The 17724-nt window shown below is 41.6% G+C and overlaps 4 protein-coding genes across 10 annotated transcripts in view; 1 reads left to right on the top strand and 3 right to left on the bottom strand.

Annotated features, from left to right (window-relative positions):
• Window positions 1–17724, bottom strand: part of nav3 (neuron navigator 3) — a 272816-nt gene that overhangs the window by 23490 nt on the left and 231602 nt on the right. The window lies entirely within an intron of this gene.
• On the top strand, window positions 125–9003 carry osgep (O-sialoglycoprotein endopeptidase). The gene is made up of 12 exons (XM_061029895.1): window positions 125–278; window positions 798–924; window positions 1032–1151; window positions 1508–1683; window positions 1816–1911; window positions 1998–2047; window positions 3131–3209; window positions 3389–3454; window positions 3655–3745; window positions 4957–5032; window positions 6452–6550; window positions 7602–9003. Exons 2-12 carry the CDS (start codon window positions 810–812, stop codon window positions 7639–7641), a joined length of 1008 nt encoding a protein of 335 aa, XP_060885878.1. The 5' UTR covers window positions 125–278; window positions 798–809; the 3' UTR covers window positions 7642–9003.
• On the bottom strand, window positions 7961–12912 carry si:ch211-214j24.10 (uncharacterized protein LOC558894 homolog). Its single transcript, XM_061029897.1, has 4 exons — window positions 12756–12912; window positions 9574–10350; window positions 9430–9462; window positions 7961–8836 (listed from the first exon to the last, which is right to left on the bottom strand). The coding sequence occupies exons 1-4, from the start codon at window positions 12769–12771 to the stop codon at window positions 8787–8789; spliced, it is 876 nt and encodes a 291-aa protein (XP_060885880.1). The 5' UTR covers window positions 12772–12912; the 3' UTR covers window positions 7961–8786.
• Window positions 15052–17430, bottom strand: LOC132956468 (zinc finger protein OZF-like). The gene is made up of 3 exons (XM_061029943.1): window positions 17214–17430; window positions 16855–16978; window positions 15052–16583 (listed from the first exon to the last, which is right to left on the bottom strand). The coding sequence occupies exons 1-3, from the start codon at window positions 17280–17282 to the stop codon at window positions 15106–15108; spliced, it is 1671 nt and encodes a 556-aa protein (XP_060885926.1). The 5' UTR covers window positions 17283–17430; the 3' UTR covers window positions 15052–15105.

Raw genomic sequence — 17724 nt, 5'->3', positions numbered from 1 at the left:
ACTTTACGAAATACGAAAACCAACAGGCTGCTATGACGCAATTACACAAATTAGAGGCACTACCGAAGTTAAACTTTATTTAGACTTTTTATTTATTTATTTTTCAGATTTGTTTTGTTCAGGCAAACTGTGTAGTTGTCAATGTTTTGGACCCCACGCTACATAGTTGAGTTTCAGAAGTTAGCCGAAACACACAAGTTACTGAACTTGTGTGCTTAAAAGTTCCCCTGACAAGAAGCTGGATTAATGCAATCAAACGAGAGAAAGAAATACGATAGGTATGCTCATTTATCATTAAATACTGAGTTAAAATATGCTTGTTTTATGAGGCAGCGATGCTATGTTTGAGTCTGACTGCTAACATACTGAACAGGAATCAGTATGTTGGTTTATTTGTTTTGACTGATTGTATGTTATTTATAAATATATATAAAAAAAAATATTATTATAAGGTTACTGTCACCAAAACATGAAAAATATGAATCGTAATAAACGGAATTTAAAGTGAATTCAAATTCAAATTAAGACAGATTTTTGTCCCCTCAGTATATTTGATAGAAAATAAAGCAATATCTACAAAAGCCTGGTATCAATCACATATTACAAGAGTATTACACATTGTGTTATTGGACAGATTCTTGGCCTCTTAAGATTCATGTTGCACAGTTTGAATCCATGTATAATAACGGAGATGTTTACAGTGAAGTGTGAAATTGTCCAGGTTCAAAAAATGTTTTTCTTGGATTCAAAGAAACAACCGAATCTTTTCACTGCACAAATGTCTTTTCTTAAAATAGGTGTCAGCTGTTATGACTGTGGTAATCGGATTCGAGGGCAGTGCCAATAAGATCGGCATAGGAATCATCAGAGATGGTGAAGTGCTTTCCAACCCTAGACGGACCTACATCACTCCTCCCGGTCATGGTGAGTTACATTCCTGCTATAGAATAACTGTTTCTGGTCCATGGTCATGCACTCAAGTCTAAATAATCTCACATGTGAAGTTATTAAAATGTTATTTAACCCTGCAGGATTCATGCCGAGCGACACCGCCAGGCACCACCGTGCTGTCATACTGACAGTCCTGAAGGAGGCTCTGGAGCAGGCAGGACTGAAGCCTGCAGACATCGACTGTGTGGCATACACCAAAGGTAACGTGAGCATGAGGATCGTAGGTTTGAACAGATCCAGATCTGTTTTGTTTACTATGAGATCATCCTCAGGATATTGAAATGTAATGATTACGGTTGTCGTATTCAAAATCTGTGTTGGTCTCAAGAAAAAACATCCTGAAACCAGAGAGATGCTCTGGAGTTAACCAGGAAACACATTAGGTATCATTTTTTAATAGCTCTGCTCACTAATTTGACTCCCAGCATTTGAATAAGTAGATGTTTGATTGTTACAGTGTAGCCATTATACTGTGTAAGTCTTCATTTAAATTCTTGACTTAATGTCCGCTGCAATGATCTAATGTCTCTCTGTCTCTCTTATTCTTCCCGTTCAGGTCCCGGTATGGGTGCCCCCTTGGTGACGGTGGCTCTGGTGGCTCGTACAGTCGCGCAGCTTTGGGGGAAGCCGCTCCTCGGTGTTAACCACTGTATTGGACACGTTGAGATGGGCAGGCTCATCACGCAAGCTAACAACCCCACGGTGCTTTATGTCAGTGGAGGAAACACACAGGTTTGTAACATCGTTCAGGGGAATTGTTGAGAGTGTCCTTTAAATAACAATCACTAGCTTCTGATGTGCAGTAAACTTTCTGGTGTGACATACACAGTACAAATGTAATAACACGTCTGATAATCTGTGCAGGTTATTGCATACTCTGAGCGGCGATACAGAATATTTGGAGAGACCATCGACATCGCTGTTGGAAACTGTTTGGACAGATTTGCCAGAGTTATAAAGGTGTGTGTCCTCCAGTAGAGAGCACCCCTTTGCTTTGCTTTGTATTGTACGTGATTGAAGTTAAATTGAACTTTTTTTCTCTTCAGATCTCCAATGACCCGAGCCCGGGATACAACATAGAGCAGATGGCCAAAAAGTGAGTGAATTAAGCTTTGTGCTTAAAGGGGTAACTCTGTATTATTTTGAACCTGGTACAAATTATGATAGAAATCAGGGCCGTGTCAGACCGATGTGCGGTCCGTTCAGTACACACAGCGTCAGGTTCACTTAAGACAATACTAATTATTTTTTTCTAAAGCCTTGGATATGTGATAAACTTTACAATATTTGATATATGAACACATCGTCAGATATCCCCAGCTTACTTACACCTGCCCTCTGCTCCCCTGGTTCTCATCACCCGTGTGCCCGTTATTTCTCCTAATCCTGACCTGTTCCTGGTCTCTTTGATTCCTAACAGGTTCATAATTATAGGCCTGTGGACCGTCGCATGCATATAAACACACATTTTCTTCCTTTTCATTGACAAGACCAGCATTTATGATCCATGGTTATTAAAGGTCACATATTCTCCTCCTTTACATCAAGTGTAAATAAGTCTCAGAGCTCCCCAAAAAACATGTGTGTGAAGTTTCTTGTTCTAAAACCACTCTGATCCTGTATTTGATCATGTCTATAAACCCCTCTATTTCAGTCCTGCTCAGAACAGACTGTTTCTGTGTCTGTACCTTTAAATATGTAAATGAGCTGTGTCTGACCACGCCCCCTCTCTGGAAGGGCTCGGGTGTCTCTGGCTTTCTCGCTACATGTCCTATTATTTACGGTGAGAAGGCAGACTCAGAGGACAGAACAAACACCTAGCTGTGGGAGTGTCACCCACCTGGGGGAGGGGCTACTGCCCTTTGTGATGTCATGAAGGGAAAATCTCCAAACAGCCTGTTTGAGCACACATTTTCTGAAAAGAGGAACAGGAAAAAGACAGAGAGGATGGACTTTTCTCATCATTGGGTTTGTAGACGGACTAGAGACACATATTAGTGTTAAGAAAACATGGTAAAGTGTTTTTTGCATAATATGTGACTTTTATTAAACACAACCTGAATCAGCAGTATGAATTAAAAAATGTCATAAATCTACGATACACTGGGGTCTCCAACCTGCAAGTTGCTCTTTGAGTAAATCGTCATATACTAAACTTCTCTCCTCGTTGTGCTGGTAGAGGGAGTCAGTATGTGGAGCTGCCCTATACAGTGAAAGGAATGGACGTGTCATTTTCTGGGATTCTATCCTACATCGAGGTGAGTTCAAATGTTTCAATGTTGGTCTGTAAAAAGCGTTGTCTTCACAAGTGCTTTTATCTTAATAATTGTTTGATTCTCTGTTAGCTCACAGCGGTGACAGTTTAGATGTTGATTAGTGAATCGAGGCTGATCACTAAATGATTATTTTGGTTCCTGCTCCTGTTTGTCTCCAACAGGAGGTTGCTCATAAGATGCTGAGCTCTGGTCAGTGTGCTGCAGAGGATTTGTGCTTCTCCCTACAGGTACAAAGCACCAGAACACAAACAGATGGGTTGATGCTTTATTTCAGCTGTCAGAGTTTCCACTTCTTTGATTATTGAATATTCATCTTTTTTTTTTTTTTGACAAGTAAATAATTAGTTAATCCATTAGTTGTTTCAGGGTCAGTCATAATGTTAGATTTTGTTGGTATTGTCGAGCACTAAAGCCTCCCTCTCTGCAGGAGACGCTGTTCTCCATGCTGGTGGAGATCACAGAGAGGGCCATGGCTCACTGCGGCTCCCAGGAGGTCCTCATCGTCGGCGGCGTTGGCTGTAAGTACGAACAGTTGCACGCTAAAAGGAAACATTCCATTGTCACTGTTCTGGGTCATGTCTTATAATACAAAGCCTCAAAAAATGTGGACACATTCAGTAATTTATCACAGTGATTCAAATATCAACAGAGTGAGACAATCTGGTGAAGCCATTTTGCAACTTCATCAGCCGAACAGGAACATTACACAACAAACAGATACTGGGTACAGAATTTCATACACTGTTGTGTTCACGTTTTGTACAGTTGTGAAATGCATTGAAATCTCAATGAATGAAAGGTGCTATATAAATAAAGTCGAGTTGAGTTGAGAACACACAGAAATGGATAAGGTGTTTTTTTTAATTCACACTCTCACTGAGACATGCAGCCCAAAGTGCTTCACAAAAGAACAGACAGGAAATGTCCTCTCCATGTGAGGATAAAACAAAAATCTAAAGAACACAAATATTGTCATTCCTGGGTTTGATTACACACAGATTGTACGGGGATGCTGTCACGTTAGCAGACCAGTAACAACACACAGGAACTTTCTACATCTGTGTTAGTTACAACAAATAAAATGTCCGATCAGATACATTTTACTTTGACTGTAATGACGTTTTCATCCTGGCACATTTTGTGTTTAGTTTACAAGACAGGCGGACTCAGAAAGGAAAAAAATAAAGAATAAATAACAGCACATCGGAGAAGAGCACAGAGAACATGACAGCTACTTTACTGACTTTGTGGCTTATTTTGAGTCATGTTTGTCGGATACAGCCAGAACACTCCAGGCTTTCTGCTAATGAAGGCTGTCCACGACGTGCATGAACTGTAGTGTGCCGAAGCACACCTCTGCCAAGCGTGCCAGGGCAGAGGATGTGTAACGTGCTTAAACACAGATTGGAGCACTCACACAAGTCAAATGAACTGGACTTTAGGGGTGAAGCGTGCATGGGCATGGTACAGATTGTCTAGTGTGAGTGCACCCTAAAATGTATCAGAGGCAATGAAATTATAATATTCTATCTCACTGTTTGCAAGTGAAGCCAACTGTAACCAGCACCATAAAAGTGAATGTAAATGTAAAGACTCAAAGGTCTATCCTACCATTATTAAAATAAGTGAACTAGCCCTGATCATGCTAAAAGGCTCACATTCATTGTATTTATCCAAAGATTTGACCCAATCATCGTGGACAGACTTTGACCCTTTGTTTCCTGTGCAGGTAACCTTCGTCTGCAGGAGATGATGGGGGTGATGTGTAAGGAGAGAGGAGCCAAACTGTTTGCAACAGATGAAAGGTAAACCAGTCAATCCACACTCTCAATCATTCACATTTAAATAGTAGTCAGATGTTTTAAACATGAACAAAGGGATGTTGGTCCCTGAACTGAAACCTTTGTAAACATTCAGTGGCTTTACAGCCAGGTGTAAAAAGGTGTTACACAACTCTTTGACGTAGGAGTTGATATTTGTTTTTTTTTTCTTTTCGTTCACAACCTCCAACAAAATGTCTGTAGAGCCTGTGTACCTCCTGGTTTGAAGAAATAAGCCAAAGCTGCATTTCTTTGAGTGTTTCCTTGAGGATGGCTTCAAAGCCACGGAAGCTGAGGTGGCTCAGTTGGTAGAGTCAGTCGTCCCCTAACTGGAAGGTCACCCCAAGTTGCTCCCACTGCTTAGTCGGCGTGTGTATGAATGTGTATGAATGGGATTAATGACTCCTGATGGTCACATTAAATTGCAGCCTTTTACCATCAGGGTGTGAATGTGTAGGTGTGACATGCGGTGAGTAGTGAGAAGACTAGAAAAGACCATTTACCATTTGGTTCTGTATTAAAATGCCTATTTCTCCTGCAGAAATAAACATTTTTAACATGAGAAAACATAAATCAGCTCAGTGTTCCTCAATTGAAGAGATCATTCTCTCAGAAGAGTTACAAGGTGTTTTGGTTTCCTGGCAAAACAGCTGATAAGGAAGCACCAGAGCGGGGTTTGTGTTGGAATGTCAAAGATCTAAGCTGCCTGCCCAAAGTCGACAAACTAATAATTACACAATCAATGTTATCTAAAAACTTCGACCAATGTCTGCCACGAGGAACCAATCTGATGAACCAATCATGCCTCCCTATCTCCCTGCTCGCTCTCTACCCCATGCATGCACGAGCCCACACTCATAGCATGAGCTGAAATCCACTTCTGGACCGATGGTGCTTGTGCATGTAAGTAAAGGGGTCGGGCTTTTGAGGGAGCACAGAGGGGAGGGGGTGGGTGTAGACAGAGCATTAAGGGAATGCTACTTTCAAAATTGTGCAAGTTTTCAAAATTGTGCAAGTTTTCAAAATTGACCAACCCTGCCTTTAATTAAATTGAACTTTATTTATAAAAACATGTTTTATATAGCTATGGAAGTTAAGGAAATTCAGTTCTAAACTGACAAAACTACAGTTTCTGGCTTTATATATAAATATAAATTGTCATGGAATGAAATGAAATGTGCTGAACTTGTAAAAACACTGGTGTGGTCTATTTAAAATCTCAGAATGTCCTTTGCTGGACGATAAACTTGAGCAGGTAATCATCATTCCTTTCAATCTGTTGAATTAATATGGAGGAAAACTTTGTCTACATGCTGAGTTCTTGAGACTGTCCGGGGTTTCAGTCTGCCAGGAACATAGTCTTCCAGGTTCAGTCGAGGTAACCATGTTCCCCTTGTGCCGCAGGTTCTGCATAGACAATGGCGCAATGATTGCTCAAGCAGGCTGGGAGATGTTCAGGTCGGGTCAGGTGACAGAGCTAGAGGACTCATGGATCACACAAAGGTAGACTTCACTCTTCTGTCTTTGTCTCAGCTCTTTAGCTGTGTTTCTATAAAACAGTACAGATCAGACACCATCCCATATAGAGTTGTTATTTTTACATTTCATTTTAGTGCAATGTGTTAATGGTACCAGTAAACCAGCTGAAATATATTTAGGTGCATGTACAGTACGTTGCAGTTCAAAGGGTAAATAAGTAGTTTGGAAAAAAAAGCAGTTTTAACTTCAGTCATACAGTTACTCACATAACTTAAGGCTAGCCTTTTATAAAGCTCTTTTTTTCATAATTTGACTGAAGCTCTCGCAATTAATATTGAGAGAATGTAAGTCTTACAATTTGAAATCCACACCTCATTGTCCCACCTGACTATGTTTATTTTACTACACCAGAAGTGTTGGAAATGCAGCTTTCATGTAGCCTCTACATAGGATGATCAGGATGATAAAAACCAGAGATAAACAAACTGGTTACTTTTGTTATAAAGACCGCAAAACGAGATCCAGGCTGCTTTCAGGCTCGCCTCACTAGACTTCTATTATCCTTAACCATCAACAATATTTCTGCTTTGGGTAAATATATGAATGTATGTTAGTACATAATGTGTGTATGAACAAATGGATGTGTATGTACTAATGAAAGGACATGTCTGTATTTACATACGTACGTACCAAACCCCTTTATAAACAATCACACATACACCTCTATAATAAAAATGTATATGTACATTATGTATGTACTTATATTTTAAGTATATATGTGTGTAATTATGTTATGTATACATAAATATACACATGTATATATGATTGTTTTATAGACACATGCACCCAAACAGCACCTATAGACATTCATTAATGGAGAGATGTCAAAGTGAGTAAAGGGTACTCAGGAAGTGACCCTGGCAAGTCTCCAGCAACCAGACCATCTTACATACTTCTGGTCCGTACTGGGACTTGAACCGGCAACCCAAGTCCCTATAGAATGAGCTACTGCCACTCAAATATGCTACCTTCTTGGTCTGTAGATATTGACCTTTGACATTTTCTGCTGTTTTAGGTACAGAACAGATGAAGTGGAGGTGACATGGCGAGACTGATGGATGGAGCAATGTCCTGGAGGGGTCCATGTTGTTGCAAGCACAGCTGTTATGAAAAGTGGGATAGTTCCTTCTACTCTGCCACACTAAGCAGTTGGACTTGAAGAGAAACTAATTCTTTAGAGTTTTCTGCTTAAGGCACTTGCTCTATACAATTTAGTTTGAGGGAACATTACATTTTTGGTCGTTATCAGAATAAAGCAAATGAGTTCTTTTTTTTGGTTTAAGATTTGAGTTGAGCGAGGGAGGGAGGGAAGACTTTCAGCCTGTGAAGCGGGAAATGTTAATTTCATTAAAAACAAGACAAAAAAGACTTCAGTAGAACTTGACAAGTTTATTCAATTTTATTAAGCAATACTGTTCACTTACATTCCTCCTCTTTCTCCAGTGTAAATTTTTTATTCAATATATCTTTTCAAAAAAATCATCATACTGAACACGGTGAGATCCCTTATGGATTCATGAGAAACATTCACCCAATTAGGGAACAAAATAAAAACAAAGAAAAAGGAACACAGCATTAAGATCTGACAGGTAAATAAAGGGTGAACTCTACTGTGCCTTTGACTACACCCCTTTGTAAACTGAAGACACGGATACACACGTCCTCTGCATTCATTTACCATGAAAACTCAAGCAGGTACATGACAGACGCTGATCCTAATCAAGAATGAAAGGGGGAAAAAATATTCTCTGGTGAGGGTTTCTTGCACACAGGGCTTGGTCACAACAGATTCTTTTTCAACAAAGTGCTTGATTGACCGCTCGCTTTACAGAGGACACAAAAAGTTTGATAAAACTGCAGCAAAGGGAAATTAAATTACAGCTCAGAGATTGTTTTTTTTTTTTAAAGAAAAGAAAAAAAGACCAGCTCTACATATACAAGCTAAAATGGTAATGTGAGGCGATGACAACAGGTTTGATTAATTAAGGCAGGCTTTCTGTAAGGCGTTAAAAAAGTTCATTGCTGTAAGATCTCAAAGGAGTTAGTCCAAAGTGTCTCAGTGTGGCTTTGCGTGAAGACATCATCCTGAGTGCAGTGTGTGAACGGGACACAAAGTTGTCCATTTTTACATGTTTTTTTTTATGTGCATGTAGGTATGTGTTGTGTCTATGTTTATGAATGCTTTGGGTTTCTCACACTGCTAGGCTGGGTGTTCCTGGGTGTCCTTGTACCAGACCACTTTTTTTGGAACTGCAAAAAAAAGGAAAAAAGTTTGGGTCAAAAATATTGAAACGTACAGAAATTGGATAAATTAATATATATTCCCTGCCACATCAATGAGTGTCTCATTGTTTACAATCAAGGACTCTTCAGTTTTGTTCAAGCTGACACTGTAGAATAAATGAATGAAAACACAAGCGTGTGACATGGTGTGGAAAAACACAGTTCTTGTGACTTTACTCTTGGTCTGCTGTTCCCACAGCCCCTAGTTCCCTCAGTTGACAGCTTTTGGCCAGGAAAAACTATGGACATTATCTGACAATGCAGATAGTCAGATGAAGACCTGCAGCGGACTGAGGCTCTGATCTAGCATAATAGTATAGGATGCACTTAAGGAGTGACTTAATTAATGATCAACACTGATTGGACATCCATATTGACTGTGGCCTGTTTCCAATTAACCTGGAGTGACTCTAGACTACATTTCATGGGAGACCATATACCTGCTTCATACAGTGAGAATGATGAATGGTCAGTGCCTAAAATAGACAACCACAAACTATTTTCACCTGACGCTATCACTTCTAAGGACAAGAAGCAGAGCGATTTAAATGAGCACTCACCTTTTGTCTGTCTGTTACTGAGAGCATTCCACTCTGAGGAGAAAAAAAAACAAGCACTGTAAGACTTAAATGTAATAAAATCATTTACTAATTATGTAAAATATCTGTAAGGACAATGTGTTCAAAACTTCTAGTAGGTCTTACCTCTACTGTGATAATTCAAAGCCTCCACTAGATGGCGACAACTAAGGAGCAGCTTGCCATTACTCTCATCCAGTTCTGAGCGTGTGGCGGGGCTGACGGAGGTAGTGACAGGGGTAGGTGTTTCTTCTGGAGGCTGGAAGGTGATAACTGTCTCGCCTGGCGTTTGTTCAGCGTCTGTGGGCTGAGAGGGGAGGGGACTGGCAGTAGGGTGAGTGCCAGAGCCCTCCGAGACTGGCCTCGCCTCACTGATGAAACTGAGACCCCACTGGTTCTGTAGCAGAACACCGATGGCAGGGCGGTCCTCCTCCAGCGCTCCGGTTGCTGCCCCTGCCTTCACCTTGGAGGCGTAGCTGACGGCAGGCTGCAGCTTGGCGGGACTGTCCTGCACCGGGAATGCAGGTGGGGGCTTAAGCAGAGATAGACTGTCCTCCACCCACCTTTCCTTTGGGTTAACCTTTTGTGGACGGCCGACCCCCTTCTGACTCTCCCTGCGAAGGCTGCGGCCTTTGTGCTGATGGCCCTTGCGTTCTTTTTCCCTGCGGTAGCTGAAGGCGTGTGTGTGACCAGGAGCGATAATGTCGCCTTCAGGTGAAAGTTGACGGGGCTGTTGGTCAACACCAGCGATGCAGCCTCCACCCCCTCCTCCTCCACAGTTTCCTGAGCCGGGAGAAAGACGTCGGTTGCGAATGTGTGGCTCGGAGTTGGTGGCTGAAACGAGGACTGCTGGGTCACACAGGGTATCGGACTCACACACAGTGTTACTCGCTTCCCATGTACCTGAAATAAAGATAACAGCATGTTGGTTTCACATCTGCTGTGGTCAAAATTAGAGGAACAAAGATCAGTGCCCATCTAATGCCAATAAACTAAGAATTGGATATCAGATTTAATATATACTGTAAACTAATGTATGTAACACAAGGTCCAGTTCTCTGCGGTTGGTCTGCAAATCCAACAGGACAACTTTGTCTCTTAAGCAAAGCAGAGGAAACATTTTCAACTGCATTAAAATATATAGCCATGTCTTCCTTTACCAACTTTCTTGTGCGTCTTGCCTCACCAACAAACTGTGTCTAAAAAAAAGTGTTTCCTGTTACAATCTCCACTTGGCACGGATCCATTAAGGATCTTTGATCATATAAACAAACATCAGGCCGGGATGACACATTTTCATGTGACTTCACTGTGCCAGTAGACTTTTTAGACTTTAAAGACTGTATTTGCCAAGTTGTGCAGAAAAGAACATGATGTCCATCAAAGTACCAAAATGTGTGCTACTCTTCCCTCTTTCTATCCATAACATAAAAATTCCTTTCCAATGGATGAAGAGGAATGATTTAGGACACGTATAAATTGCATAAAAGAAACATTTTTATAAATAAATAACTGATCATGCTTACAGATGGTGATCCATATTCAGAGATGTGATTAAACACATGCCAAACATGTTCAGCTGAATGGCTAGCATGAAGGAAGGCAACAGCTAAATGTATGTATTGCTTTTATGACTGTCATGCAACTTTTCCGATTAAATGCATCAGCACACGTGTACACAAGACCATATAAAAAAACATCCAGAGGAAACGGTAAGCCTGAAATCTTTTATTTGAATGATTTCAATTGGAAAGAACCTATGAGAAAGATCTGTGCATGTTAGTGAAACTTGTGTAAGATGTGGGGTTTAAACACAACAACAAGAAACCGCCCTCAAGCTCTAAAATGTAACCAAGCTGTTTTTTTTTTACCCCCACATTTTATTATTTTATAGCCTAAGACATGTCGTGACTATATTTTATTAGGGCTGGGCGATATGGATCAAAACTCATATCTCGATATTGTTTAGCTGAATGGCGATACTCAATATATATCGATATGTATTTTATTAACAGTGAAAACACATGGAAAAGAAACTATCTGTTTGTGAATTTAAAAAGTAATGTTATAAAATAAAAATGTTGCTTAAATACAATAAAAGAGAGAGAGAGAGGAGGAGCAGGGTTAAGAGGGACAGACAGTCAGTCATCATCAGTGAGATGAGAAAAAGGTGACCTGGCACCTCTGTAATGTTATTTTAATGCAACATAAACTATATCAATATTAACCATATTGTCTTACCCTATATCTTGTTTGAAAATATATCGATATATCTTAAAAACTCCATATATTTCCCAGCCCTATATTTCATTGATTATTTTTTTAAGGGCAGAGGGTATAGTCTCATATGATGGTAAGCACGGTGAATTATCATAAAAACTCATCATCTTGTGTTTTCAAGCCTTAAATTATGTTTACATTGGCAATCATGAAACTGCTTTTCTTAGTACAGGACAGAGCAGCTCAAACAGAAGTTACACAACACCCATGACCTGTTTACTGAATACACTGCTCGTCATAAAGAAAGAATGACTGCTAATTTAATTGGGGGAGACATTGATCAAAGTTTTACATGTTACAACAATCACAGTCACAGGGTCATGGGGCTTCAGTATATTCAGTTTTTAGTGATTGATTGTGTGAAATTGACTAATGTTACCATATAAAGTGTTATTTGGTATAAGTTCAATATTCAAAATAAAGATATTCATTCACAACCACCTGGAGATTACTTAATTAACTATGAATACTTCAGATTCAGACAATAATCTAATAAATAACTGGATATTTTCTCACTCTTTCAGAAGGTGAGTGTTACAGATTTAGATTAAATTAATCCACACGGCCTCAGCGCCACATTTCAAAATACTGACAGAAATGAAGAGAACCCAGTTGAGTGTAAAGTCTCAGAGTTAATGAGTCAGTTTAACTTCAGTCTGGATGTATTTGAGACCAGGCTATGATTTATCTGATGCTAAGTTGGCAGCTAACAAGCCGTGTTAGCAAACTTTAATTAGCAGCGTCATGATGTAACGACTTTTACTCGACGGGTTTCCAACAGATGTCAATAGAAAATCACAATTACAGTTCAACGACGCTTTTATAACAAGAGCTGTCGTCGAAACATCGGTTTTATTTCCCCCGTATTACGCCATGTACAGCTAGCTAGCATGTTAGCCGAAGTCAAAGTTTCGTAACCTCCATTCAAAGCGCTGAGCAGCTAGCACGGCTGCTAACACCGTCGGCAGGGCAACGAAACGACAACTCTGAAAGTGGAGGATTCCCGTCACAAAGTTGTAAAAACTTACCAGTTTTGATATGCATGTCTTATCGTTGGATGCGTCGTTGAAGCGAACCGTTTAGTAACTTTTGTTTACAGCGGAGAGGTAACGTCGGCTCGCTGGAGGAGTCTTGTGTGGCCACCCGGAAGCGACACGAGAATGTGGGTGGAACAGGAAGTCCTTACAGATAAGGGGTCCGGCGGGAAACTCGGAGGGAATTCCGATATTCAAACCTTCCTATAACGAAAGCCCTTGCTATAACCATGTGGTAACAGTGGATATAAAGCCCCTTTCCCCCGGAACTAAGGACCTTTTTAGGAACTACGTGCATTTCGACTGCAGGAACCAGGGTCTAAATTTAGTTCTCGCAGCGTGTTAGATCCCCCACCATATTTAGATACAGCAACTCCAAGCCCACTGTTTTCCTCCACCTTAATTTATAATCAAACTTGATGTTACCATTATGAAAAAGTACAAAACACACTATAACAGACCATTATTTTCCAATGTAGAGACTCAGTACTACCGTTGTCTTTATGACAATTAGAAAATATAGCTGCATGATTTCAGAGGGTGATAAAAGGTGTTTTCACAAAAAGTTGAGATTGTAATTATTTACACAATAGTGATGCACACTAGGCTATATGATATTTATATTTTTGATGATGTTTATGTTAAATGGATTTAGAGCTATCTATCCAATTTTTTCTTGTGATCAGGTTTCTAGGTACTTTCTTGTCTCGACTATTGAAGACTTTCAAGAGTTTTAGAACTGGCTAAATTAATAAACCAGATCTTGGCTTAGTTCACATGCTAATTCTTTTGTTTAGGCTGAAGTGACTTGTACTCACTTACTGTTGTCTGAATCATTTCATGTAAATCATGGTAATCTGACACTCCTGTTTCCATAACTACTACTTGGTAAGATGCAAGTTGATAAACGATTAGCAGTCATGATAAACAAGGAATCTAAGAAAAACTCACATGCCATGTATGAATTGTCCTCCTCAAAAGCCACAGATTGATCAGTGTTCTGTAACTTCTCTCCACTGGTTCTCTTTTGCTTTGTTTTGTCCCATCGTTTGTAAGCTCTGTTTCTGATCATTTGTATTTTGCTCTCCTTTGCTTTGTCTTTCTTTGGACCAGAGGCTTTGCTATCTCTGTGGGCCTCTCTGCTCTCATCACTTCTGTTCATGTTCTCTGGGTCCTCTGTGGACACTTTGGCCTCTTTTCTGGTCATGTTTCTCCCTGGATCTTCCATTGTCCTGTCCTTTGACACTGCTTTACTGCTTTTCCTGCACTCTCCTCTCCACTCCAGATCCTTAACATCCTGTCTTTGATCAGTTACCTCAAATGTTATCTACCACCATTGTCTTATCTAACCCACTGTTTCCCTCTAAACGTCTGCCCATAACAGACTAAAAGAAAGACTGTCTAAAACCAATCCTAATCTATTTTTCAACTCCATTGGGTTTGCCAATTCAGATTCATGTCAAGTGAGGCCTGTTCTGTTCCTCCATCTAGTATTTCAACCCTTAAATGTTAAGTGTCCATTGCAAAAAATTAAGGAAAGACAAACCCAGAAAACCACATCATTTTTTTCTAGTGAATTACTAAACATTCTTACCACTACAGGTCTTTAAAAAGAACCAAAGTCATCGCTTTTCTGTTTATCATTATCCAAAGACCCATGCAACTGTTACTGATGGGTCTCCAGAACGCATAGTTGTTATTTTTAAGGGACACGAGCAAAAAAGATTAGTTTGACCTCTGACATAAAGCACATAGTTTATCTGGTTGCACAGAAGATATTGATGGACTACCTCCTTCATTCATATTTTACACTCAGCACCTTCTAGCAACAGCAAGAGTTCCCTTTTAAAAGACCACAGAAGTGCTTGTAGAGATGCACTGTACATGGGATCACTTCAGTTTGGGAGGGATGGACTTAAATTATTAAAAGAAATAATAAAAGCACTTGATTAAAAAAATTTAATCTAGCAAATCTGTTTGGCTCTTTCCTCTCGACTAATATCATCAGAAACCACAAAATATCCATTAGTTCATAAAAGATAACTGGAATTCCTAGTGTCACCAAATAAAACTAAAGTAAAGGTTCATGGAGCGCTGGTGGTGCAGTGGTTAGTACGCGCGCCCCATGTATGGAGGCTGTGGTCCTCCAAGCGGGCGGTCCAGGTTTGAATCCCATCTGTGGCTCCTTTCCCCGCTCTCTCTCTCTCCCTGATTTCCAACTCTATCTACTGTCCTATCTCTCCATTAAAGGCACAAAAAGCCCAAAAAGAAATCTTTAGAAAGGTTCATTAAAATAAATAGTTGTTTTTATTGATAAAGTAGTAATCATTGACATGAGCCTCTGTCAGGTCAAAGACTCAACGATTCCCTTCTCCGTGTGTGTGCGTACGTGTCTCTTCAGCCTCGTAGACGTAGAGAACCTCTTCTTACAGAACGGACAGCTGTGTGGCTTCTCCCCGGTGTGTGTGCGGACGTGCATGTTGAGGTCTGAGGAGCACCTGAACCTCCTCTCGCAGTAGGAGCAGGGATACGGCCTCTCCCCCGTGTGGATCCGCTTGTGGAGGAGGAGCTCGCCGGAGGTGAGGAAGGTCTTTCCGCACTGGGAGCACTGGTGCGGTCGCTCCCCTGTGTGAGTCAGGTTATGGCGAACCAGCGAGGTGGACTTGGCGAACGTCTTCCCGCAGCAGGCGCAGGCAAACGGACGCTCTCCCGTGTGCGTGTTGAGGTGTTCACTCTGAGCCCGCTTGGTTTTGAAGCTCTTGGGGCACTGTGGGCAGCTGTAAGGCCTGAAGTCACTGTGGCTGCGCTGATGCCTCACAAGCTCTCCGTGCGTGAGGAACGTCTTCTGGCAGGTGGAGCAGATGAACGGCCTCTCCCCTGTGTGGGTCCTTTCATGGCGCGTGAGGCTGGCCAGCTGACTGAAGCTCTTCTCGCAGTAGGAGCACTGGAAAGGTCGCAGGCCACTGTGAGTCAGCAGGTGTCGGTTGAGGATCTGGAGCTGTGTGAAGCTCTTCCCGCACTCGGCGCAGGGGAATGCACGCTCCCTGCTGTGGATCTGTCGATGCTTATTAAGGAGCCAGACGTGCGTAAAACCTTTCCCGCACTCGCAGGCAAACGGCCGCTCCCCGGTGTGTTTCATCTGGTGTCTCTTTAGGTCTGACGCTCGGCTGTAAATCTTCTCACAGAGCAAGCACTTGTACTGACGCCTCACCACATGCCTCTGCCTGTGCTGCAGCCGCTCCAGGATGCTGCCGAAGCTCTCGCCGCATTTCTGGCATTTGTACTCCCCACCCACTTTCTCTGAAGTCTCCTCTGCTACCACGACCTCCGTCATAAATTCAAGAGGAGGGTTGCAAGTCTGGCCACAGGCCGTTCTTTCAAAATGCAGCTTGAGGAGCCCCATCTGCGTGAAGCGTTTCCCGCACTGCGAGCAGAGGAAGGGTCGCTCTCCGGTGTGAATGCGCTGATGTCTGGTCAAGTCCCAGGAGTTCTTAAAGCCTTTCTTGCATTCCTCGCAGGTGTACGGGCGCTCGCCCGTGTGCGTGCGCTGGTGACGAGTTACGTCTGAGGCACGTGTGAAAGTCTTGCCGCACTCCTGGCACACGTGAGGGTCCGGCCTGTCGTGGATGGGGAAAGGCTTCGGGAACTCCGGACGCTGGACCTTCTTCCTCGGAGCCTCAGGTTTCTCTGCAGCACTCTGCAGTTTGTTGTACTGCTCAGGGTGACTGTGCTCGATATGCTGCAGCAGGAAGCACTCCTGCATGTGGAAGAACGGACATTCGGAGCAGGCAAAGACCTGGGCGGACATCTCCACAGTGGTCCCTATGCAAAATACACAGAACACAGAAGTAGTTGTTATATGGGATTTCTTTTTCTCTTGCCAACATTTAATTATTTGTTTGCACACTATTTAAAGATCTCCATCTTCATGCAGATGCATCTTTACTCGTTTTATTATCTTGGTATTTAGATTTAGATTTTCAAGATAATGCAATTTGTCCTCTGCATTTAAAAACATTTACAGTTTTACAGAAGCCTCCTGCTTCAGTGTGACCACAGCTCAATGATTTTACGGCAGATTCTTCTGGTTTACCTTGTGTTCCAAGATGCTCGAGGCACTTGTGGTGCTGCAGCAGTGACCTCAGGCCGTCAGGACTTGAAAGTGCTTGTAAGCAGTCCTTCAGTACAGAGGGGCCAGAGGTCAGCCATGAAACAGTCTGTTCAGGAACAAAAACAAATCTGTCAGCAAATCGTTATCCAAAGTGATCATTAAGTCGTGCAGCGTGATGTCAAAAATGTCAATCTTTATTTGGTTGTTTTTTTTAACATGCACACTAGGAGATAAAGGGAGATGAGTTTTCACCTAACAATGTTTTAATTACACAGTTGATGTCTTACTATCACAAATACATTGCAGGTTAAAAGGTTCTGTAATGTTCTGTGATTTCCTACCTGACTGAGGTCTGGTACAGGCAGGAGTTTCTCCAGTTTAGAAAGAAACTCCCATACAAGGAGCTGCATGTCTGTGTCATAACTGAGACCATATTCTGTTGGAAAAACTTCCTGAGGAGTAAAAAGGGGAATTGTTACTTATAAAATCGGAATAAAAAGAAGAATGGCAGTTTGGAAGCTGGCTTGCCTGGTAGAAATGCTCCCTCTCTGCCGGGTCTTTCAGAAGTGTCTGAACAAGCTCAACAAAAATAGCCACCTCTGCATCCACCTCTGCATCTCCACTCTGAAAGACAGTCACTGTGAGTGCTTCCATCCCCACACAACAAAAGCATATCACTGCTGAATCTGCCCAGTAAATACAAGGCCTGTGTAAATGTGACAAAGAAAGATGGGAGCATTGTTTTCATGGAATTGTAAGAACACAACTCTACAGGCACAGCCTTCACTTACTGCTGTGTATCCTGGTGGGCGGATTCTTTCCAGATGAGGCTCTATGCACAATGTGTTGGCT

Source organism: Labrus mixtus, chromosome 22, assembly GCF_963584025.1.
Source record: "Labrus mixtus chromosome 22, fLabMix1.1, whole genome shotgun sequence".
Classification (NCBI taxonomy): domain Eukaryota; kingdom Metazoa; phylum Chordata; class Actinopteri; order Labriformes; family Labridae; genus Labrus; species Labrus mixtus.
The sequence above is the reverse complement of the archived record's forward strand: the minus strand, read 5'-3'. Positions and strand labels throughout refer to the sequence as shown.

Coding starts and splice junctions, on each gene's coding strand:
- osgep (XM_061029895.1), top strand. CDS start 810: ATGACTGTGGTAATCGGATTCGAGGGCAGTGCCAATAAGATCGGCATA. Junction 1,912..1,997: donor GATTTGCCAGAGTTATAAAG/GTGTGTGTCCTC, acceptor TTTTCTCTTCAG/ATCTCCAATGACCCGAGCCC. Junction 2,048..3,130: donor ATAGAGCAGATGGCCAAAAA/GTGAGTGAATTA, acceptor TTGTGCTGGTAG/AGGGAGTCAGTATGTGGAGC.
- si:ch211-214j24.10 (XM_061029897.1), bottom strand. Junction 9,463..9,573: donor TTTGAATTATCACAGTAGAG/GTAAGACCTACT, acceptor TTTTCTCCTCAG/AGTGGAATGCTCTCAGTAAC. Junction 8,837..9,429: donor CAGTAACAGACAGACAAAAG/GTGAGTGCTCAT, acceptor TTTTTTTTGCAG/TTCCAAAAAAAGTGGTCTGG.
- LOC132956468 (XM_061029943.1), bottom strand. CDS start 17,282: ATGCAGCTCCTTGTATGGGAGTTTCTTTCTAAACTGGAGAAACTCCTG. Junction 16,979..17,213: donor CTGTACCAGACCTCAGTCAG/GTAGGAAATCAC, acceptor GTTCCTGAACAG/ACTGTTTCATGGCTGACCTC. Junction 16,584..16,854: donor CGAGCATCTTGGAACACAAG/GTAAACCAGAAG, acceptor TATTTTGCATAG/GGACCACTGTGGAGATGTCC.